The sequence below is a fragment of the Pristiophorus japonicus genome, chromosome 11 (assembly GCF_044704955.1).
Source record: "Pristiophorus japonicus isolate sPriJap1 chromosome 11, sPriJap1.hap1, whole genome shotgun sequence".
NCBI classification, from domain to species: domain Eukaryota; kingdom Metazoa; phylum Chordata; class Chondrichthyes; family Pristiophoridae; genus Pristiophorus; species Pristiophorus japonicus.
In genome coordinates, this window is record NC_091987.1 from 179960557 (window position 1) to 179968956 (window position 8400).

At 42.0% G+C, this 8400-nt stretch overlaps 1 protein-coding gene across 3 annotated transcripts in view; it reads left to right on the forward strand.

The window, feature by feature from the left end:
• ccdc15 (coiled-coil domain containing 15) overlaps nt 1-6921 on the forward strand; it is a 35498-nt gene extending 28577 nt beyond the window's left edge. Inside the window, exons 10-11 of one of the 3 annotated variants that reach the window (XR_011595928.1) lie at nt 2715-3318; nt 4558-6921. Coding sequence is in view for 1 of the 3 variants with exons in the window: in XM_070894328.1 (XP_070750429.1) it covers nt 2715-2833 (119 nt within the window). In the remaining 2 variants the exon portion in view is untranslated. The other 2 variants (XR_011595929.1, XM_070894328.1) reach the window with 2 other exon arrangements.
• Nucleotides 6922-8400: the final 1479 nt, after the last annotated feature.

The following is an 8400-nucleotide window of genomic DNA, read 5'->3' on the forward strand; positions in this document are numbered from 1 at the left end:
ATTAATGATTGCAGTAAAATAATTGGATATTTAAAAAATCAACCAGAAGAACTTATCAATTGCATTTTGCTTAATAATAGTGTTATTCGATAATCAAGATTACAGTTTTGTTTAGCAAGGTTAATTTTACAATCCTTGTTTAACCTTATTGGTAAACTTTCAGTATTGAGGCAATCTGTTTTACACCCTGAGAGGAAAGTACACAATTTCTCCTGCTGTAGTAGGTTGGCTGCTGTCGTGGTGAGCATAGAAACATAGAAAATAGGTGCGTGAGTAGGCCATTCGGCCCTTCGAGCCTGCACCACCATTCAAGAAGATCATGGCTGATCATTCCCTCAGTACCCTTTTCCTGCTTTCTCTCCATACCCCTTGATCCCCTTAGCCATAAGGGCCATATCTAACTCCCTCTTGAATATATTCAATGAACTGGCATCAATAACTCTCTGGGGCAGGGAATTCCACAGGTTAACAACTCTCCGGGTGAAGCGGTTTCTCCTCATCTCAGTCCTAAATGGCCCCTCTTATCCTAAGACTGTATCCCCTGGTTCTGGACTTCTCCAACATCGGGAACATTCTACCCGCATCTAACCTGACCTGTCCTGTCAATCTTATATGTTTCTATGAGATCCCCTCTCATTCTTCTAAACTCCAATGTATAAAGGCCCAGTTGATCCAGTTTCTCTCCATACGTCAGTCCTACCATCCCAGGAATCCGTCTGGTGCACCTTCGCTGCACTCCCCTCAATAGCAAGAATGTCCTTCCATAGATTAAGAGACCAAAACTGAACGCAATATTCCAGGTGAGGCCTCACCAAGGCCCTGTACAACTGCAGTAAGACCTCCATGCTCCTATACTCAAATCCCCTAGCTACGAAGGCCAACATACCATTTGCCGCCTTCACCACCTGCTGTACCTATATGCCAACTTTCAATGAACCATGATACCCAGGTCTCTTTGCACCTCCCTTTTCCTAATCTGCCGCCATTCAGATAATAATCTGTCTCTGTGTTTTTGCCCCCAAAGTGGATAACCTCACATTTATCCACATAATACTGCATCTGCCATGCATTTTCCCACTCACCTAACCTGTCTAAGTCACCCTGCAGCCTCTTAGCGTCCCCCTCACAGCTCTCACCGCCACCCAGTTTAGTGTCATCTGCAAACTTGGAGATATTACACTCAATTCCTTCATCTAAATCATTGATGTATATTGTAAAGAGCTGGGTTCCCAGCACTGAGCCCTGCGGCACTCCACTAATCACTGCCTGCCATTCTGAAAAGAACCCGTTTATCCCGTCTCTCTGCTTCCTGTCTGCCAACCAGTTCTTTATCCACGTCAGTATATTACCCACAATACCATGTGCTTTGATTTTGCACACCAATCTTTTGTGTGGGAGCTTGTCAAAAGCCTTTTGAAAGTCCAAATACATCACATCCACTGGTTCTCCCTTGTCCAATCTATTCGTTACATCCTCAAAAAATCCCAGAAGATTTGTCAAGCATGATTTCGCTTTCATAAATCCATGCTGACTTGGACCAATCCTGTCACTGCTTTCCAAATGCACAGCTATTTCATCTTTAATAATTGATTCCAACATTTCCCCACCACTGATGTCAGGCTAACCGGTCTATAATTACCTGTTTTCTCTCTCCCTCCTTTTTTAAAAAAAAAAAGTGGTGTTACATTAGCTACCCTCCAGTCCATAGGAACTGATCCAGAGTTGATCGACTATTTCTAGGGCCACTTCCTTAAGTACTCTGAGATGCAGACTATCCGGCCTGGGGATTTATTGGCCTTCAATCCCATCAATTTCCCTATCACAATTTCCCGCCTAATAAGGATATCCTTCAGTTCCTCCTTCTCACTAGACCCACTGTCCCCTAGTACTTCCAGAAGGTTATTTGTGTCTTCCTTCGATAAGACAGAACCAAAGTATTTCTTTATTTCCCATTATAAATTCACCTGAATCCGACTGCAAGGGACCTACGTCTGTCTTCCGGGATATTCCAGGTTCATCTCCAGAGACAGTAATAGTTGGCTGTTATTGTCGCCTTTGGTTGTCTTCTCTTCCTAGCTTCATCATGCTAATTTTCTAGTACTATATGGCACTTGTCTGAGTTCAGAAACATAAACAATTAACCTTCTGAAGCTTCCATCTTTCACTGTGAAACTGTTCTTCAGCTTTTGGAAATCTTAAAATTGCTGTAATTTCTGAATCCTTTTTGTTCAAGATTTCTCAGCAATCAAGGATTGATCCTCTTTTCTTTCAGTGTGGCCGGAGAGCTAGTTTTCCTAAGGGGTTGATGAGAAACTTCACTCTTTTATTGTGATGACTGACATTTGCACCCTAAAATTAGATTACAGCTTTTTAAAGTGCTTGTAAAATGTGCCATCTTGATTATCCTTGATGGGTGCTAGAAACGGCAGCCTGCAGAATCATTGGCTATTAATGTGATCCATACCCTCAGTCCATGATTAACAGCGTTGACCATTATTGCAGGCTAATGGAGCAAAAATATGTAGTTGATTACTGGGACATTGAGTCAAGTATGTATTCTACACAATTTGGGTCCAGTTTCAGAGATCTGAAACCAACAAGTGCCTACGAAAGGATAGCTGTATAATCAAACTGATCTAAAGGACAGGTTTCACTGTATATTTGTGCACATTTTGTCTCCCTCCACTCCCCAACCCCGCCTTCCTCACCCACAGTGTATGCCAGAGCACTGCAGTCTGTGTTATCATCATGCGATGCTTGGGACGGACACTATAACAATCGTACCTCAATGAAGAAAATCGCATCAGTGCATTTGCATTCAGCCAGGAAATAATTCACCTGCTTTGGGAAGCTGGATTCGCTCGGGCAATAAATCTTCACTGCAAAGACTCCGTCCTGTAGATGTGGCCAGCAAATGTGCAAGTGCCTTTCTAATAACAAGTGCTGTGTTTGATAAATTATTTTATTGTGCTTTTATTTAATTGTAGGAGAAATTGATTTTTTTAAATATTTAATCATTTTTCTGAATTCTCCAATTGAAGACAATAGGTTTGGTAAAATTGAATAATATCTCCAAAGGAGATAATTTTAAAGAAAAAAATGGTGAGTTATAAATTGGCTAAATTGGTTTTAATAAAGGACAGCGTAACTTTCAAAAGTAAGGGTCGTTATTTCAAGTCTTGCAGTTGGCTGTGACTTCAATTCACTCCTTTTTATTGTTTTCTATTCTCACTGGGTGCTATAAATGGAGCCTCATGGGGAGCTGTCTTGTTTGGAAGGAGGATGTGCTGATAATTAACTAAGACCAGGTATCCTCAGGTAAATTTAATCTACTCACAGGCTGTCCCAGAGTAAATATCAGCCAGGGGGATTACGTGGGTAAGAGAGAGGGAAGGTATTCTGTTTTTTATGTACACACCAGTTGTCGACCCCTTGCAGTTTGCCTCTCTGCAAGGTCCACAAAGACTCTTAACCTTATTGTGACACTTCTAAAAGAACCCTGTGCCCTTGAAAACGGCTCGGCTATTAATAAAGCATCCAAACTAATGGTGTGAAATCTTCCAGGTGACCAAATCTAACAACGGGTAAATTAAGCTGTCCACTGCTCTTTCATTTTTTTGTGTGATGCTGTTTTGTTTTATTTATTTATGTGATTAGATTTATTTAACGTGAAGTCTACCAGTTACATTACTAAGATGTCCTTTCCTGGAGTCCCTTAGTCTGACCAATAAATAAAATTAGAATAATTTGAGTAAAGCATAGATCTGTATTTTGATAGTGCTGGTGGTTTCATTTTATGTGCAATAATTTGCCTACGATGTGACAATTTATGATTTACATATATCGATGCAATTCAATAAAATAATTTTAAAAATATCTCTCCAATTATGGAGAATATTTACAGTGATATCTCTGCTAATTGAAAAAAAGTTTGTGTATTATTGGAACATTGCTGCTTCAATCTTATATTCACATACATTTCCTGTGTATCAAGTATTCCTGCATTTGTAATAAAACTTGCAGGAATGGAGTCCACTACAATTTCAAAAACTCCCTCGCTGCCCCCCCCCCACCCCCAAACCAGTGAGATTATAATCAAACTGCCAAGGAAAGAGTGAAATGCAAGTATGTAGTGCTAGAGACAGGTACATGTGTCATCCATATTAAGCACCTCCTTAATGTTTTTACTTCAATAAACACTACAAGAAATTCTGAGGGCTATTAAATGTTGCACGTCTCTTGGTGACTGTTTGAGTAACCTGGGTACCCTGGAAGTTTGTGGTCTGGCCCCTTTGTTAGGAATGGTATACAAGGGGAGACAGGACTTTTGAAGAGAGAAGGGAAGAAAGAAAAGATTGGCTGTTAGAACTGGGCCTAAAGGTCTGACAAGATTTAGGCAGCTTTAATCCCGCTTGCTGAACATTCACTTATTTCCAAATACATACAGTACTAAAGACAAGAAAAATTTATAATATATTTTGGATCTACATGAGCTAAGAGAAATAGTATATCTGCATTCTATGGCTGAACCAGATATGTTTATCCCCATCATCATAGGTGGTACCTCGAATGAGAATGACTTGCTTCAATGAGTGTTCACAGATGTTTCAATCAAGGACCTGATGTTCCAGTCCTGAACTCCAGTTGAGGGGCTAGAAGATGCCTGTGCGTGAATTCTTTTTAACGTGTGGTGACTGTTGCACACCAGCCACCACGGGCTTGACAGGGCTCGTCCTTTATCCAATGGCAAGGATTAACCAGGATGACTGGAGACCTGCTGTGCTGCACGCATATCGCAGTGTGGGCAGGTCTGTGCTGCCTCTGGGCCCTCGGCTCTTCTAGGCCTCGTACCCTCATTCGCCGCACCTCCGCCACGATATTCCAGGGTCCAGTGCTCCAGATCTATAGCCCCGATTTGCAGTGGTGTTCTCTCTCACAGGTCGGGACAGCCACGATGTTCCAGGGCCCGGCGCTCTACACTCCAGTTAAATGGTGCAAACCCATCCTGTGTATCTTATTACTCCACAATATACATTGTACTTGGAGCATATGCTGAAGATGATAAATTAGACTTCCAAAAGACTTCTGACTACAAATATTGGATAGCTCTTTTCCTCGGGCTGTGGGGGAGGGAGTAGAATAAGGAATAATGCCCACGGCATTGAGCAGAGCCACTATGAAAAGCTCCCTTGACCTTTCTCGATGTCCTTTAAACGGTGGCTACTGTACCAATGGTAATTTTGCACCATTCAGCATTATGGCCTGTCTGACAATTTGTGCTTGTCGTGGATCTACGGCCATGAAGGCTGGAGTTGAGACGGCCCAGATGCATTTGTTTCGGAATGACAGCCACCCCTCTTGTGCGCTATATAGATACTCTGAGGATATTGCTGGAGGATCAAGAAAGTTCAGCTGAGGTTCACTGCTGAATATTTGTGTCAGCCGTGGCTCAGTGGTTAGCACTCTCATCTCTGTGTCAGCAGGTTCTGGGTTCAAGTCTCACTTCAGCACTAAACTCTAGGCTGACACTTGAGTGCAATACTGAGGGAGTGCTGCACTGTCGGAGGTGCCGTCTTTCAGATGTAACGTTAAACTGAGGCCCCTTCTGCTCTCTCAGATGGACGTAAAAGATCCCATGGCACTATTTCTAGATCCCATGGCTAATATTTATCCCTCAATCAACATCACTAAAAACAGATTATCTGATCATTATCACTTTGCTGTTTGTGGGAGCTTGCTGTGCGCAAATTGGCAACCGCATTTCCTACATTACAACAGCGACTACACTTCAAAAAGTATTTAATTCGCTGTAAAGTGCTTTAGAGCATCTGGTGGATTTCTTTCTTAATCGGTTAGGTTTGAATCCAGAAATGACAGGACAGTGTTTCTAGCCCCCTGCATCCTAGTATCCCACATAGCATAGGATACATATCTACTCATTAATAATTGAATTGTAAGGGATGAAAATCACCGAATGCTTGTCTCTTTTCAAAAAGAAACTGGCCATTATTCTGTGAACTCTGCAGTGAGCATCCCATCCAATAATCCATCTTCAGTTTCTTTTCTACTCTTATCAGCGTAAGTTGTTTTTTTACTACTTTACTAGCAATGTTTATCAGTTAAGCATGTTTTCGACCAAAAAATAACTGGTTATTTGTTTCAACTTTCAAAATGTTTCAATGTGTGTTTCCTGGTAAAAGAGGAAAGTGTCCAACAAAATAAACCAGTGTCAAGATAGCCTCAGCATCTCCCAAATCCTGATGCCGAAGAACCAAATTCTCGCTGCCAGTCCACCGCTGCATCCCGTTGTAACCCTATTCAGCCGTTGAAAACTATTCCCCCTGGCCCTAACCAGAGGCACCAGCACACAACTGTCTCTTCCTTCTCCACCTTACATGGCTCTAGTCAATGCTTTCAGAGGCAAATATCCTTAGATCTCTTAGTGCACTAGTCAGTGTAGAGTATACCACAACACACTTTTGTGCCGGTTTGATGCACCTTGTGAGCTCGTGGTGTTTCAATGTCTTGGCAAAGGACAGCTACATAGAAGCATTATTTCGGCAGATTTCAGACTTTCTCCAAAACGATGCTAAAAATTACAGAATACCATGTAATAAAAATGGAATTTGACTTTTCAATCACAGTAAATTAGTGACCCCCCTGATATATAACATCTATAATATCCCTATTATAAAACTGCACATCCTCTGACTCACCTTGAAGCATGCCATGGGAAATTGGCTAGTATTAAATTAAACTGATTGGTTTTACTTAGAGTAACAGGAGACCTGTGACTGCTGAATGATTTATTTTCACAAGTGGAATAAACTGCTGAGACCAGTACTGAGATGGCAATTGTATTGCAGAGGTGGTTAGAATTTACTGTATTTGTTATATATAAAATAAATAATTTAATTGCAACTCATTGATCTATGTCATGGTTTATGGACAAAAATTAAAATTCTTCCTGTAACTTTGTCATAGTGTAATTCTTTGTGACCTTGTTTATCTTCCAGTCTCACTGACTCTTGCACACTTGTTGCTGTTCTTCTGTTGTCCTTAACTCTTTCTGCAAATCTGTTTTATCTGTCTGCCTCCTTGTTTAGTGGTGAGACCACACCTGGAGTACTGCGTGCAGTATTGGTGGTCTTATTTAAAGAGGGATATACTTGCATTGGAAGCAGTTCAGAGAAGGTTCACGAAGATGATTCCTGAGATGAAGGGGTTGTCATGAAGAAAGGATGAGCAGGTTGGGCATATTCTCATTGGAGTTTAGAAGATTGAGAGGTGATCTTATTGAAACGTATAAGATTCTGAGGGGGCTTGACAGGGTAGATGCAGAGAGGGTGACTCTTCTCGTGGGGGAATCTAGAACTAGGCATAGTCTCAGAATAAGGGGTCGCCCATTTCAAACGGAAATGAGGAATTTCTTCTCTGAGGGTCGTGAATCTTTGGAATTGTCTACTCCAGAGAGCTGTGGTGGCTGTGTCATTGAATATACTTAAGGTGGAGATAGATGGATTTTTGAGAGATAAGTGAGTTGAGGGTTATAGGGAAAGGGCAGGGAAGTGGAGTTGAGGCCAAGATCAGATCAGCCATGATTTTCTTGAATGGTGGAGCAGGCTTGAGGTGCCAGATGGCCTACTTCTGCTCTTATTTTTTTATGTTCCACTCTGTACATATCCTAGATTAATTAACTGAATGTGTATACATTTAATCTGTTTTTTTTTATTGTTATGGACATAAAGCTAGAGGGGAGCTAAAATGTCCCAGGCAGGACATGATGAGCCCATTTGGGAGACACTATTCGCTGCACCAGGAATATAAGCGAGACTGGGGCCTGAGCTTTGGGTCTGGATGAGGAGAGAATGATGGATCTAGTTCAATGGTACTGTACCCTACCTAGATAGGCTTCCTTTAACGTGGATCAAGAGCCACAGTTCTGACCTGTGCTGGTAAAAAGTAAACTGGGAGAGGGTGAGAAGGGTATAAGGTGTGAGAATAAGATGGGGAAGGAGCAGGGCTTGAGGTATGAGAATGGAGTGGGGAGGGAGTGCAGTGGATCCTGAAGCTACCTTGGGAAAGGAGAATAGTAGATCTCAAGGCCAGGAGCTGGAGCAGGGAGGGAACAGGTGAAAGGCAGGAAAAAATTTTTTTGTAATACTGACTCTTTGTGTATGGGACCCAGGGGAGAAATCCGAGCATTTGGCCAGATATCAGCAGAATGCTGCTGTGGAACGAAAGTGGTAGCTTTAAGAGCATGCACAATCAGTGTCGGGACCAGCAGATGAAATGATTTCCCGTGCACCGTTGGAGAACTTGCAGAACAAAAGCTGGAGCAGCCAAGGCAGGCCTTGGCAGAGCAGAAGCTGAGAAGAGTGAATAAGATGCACAGAGTGC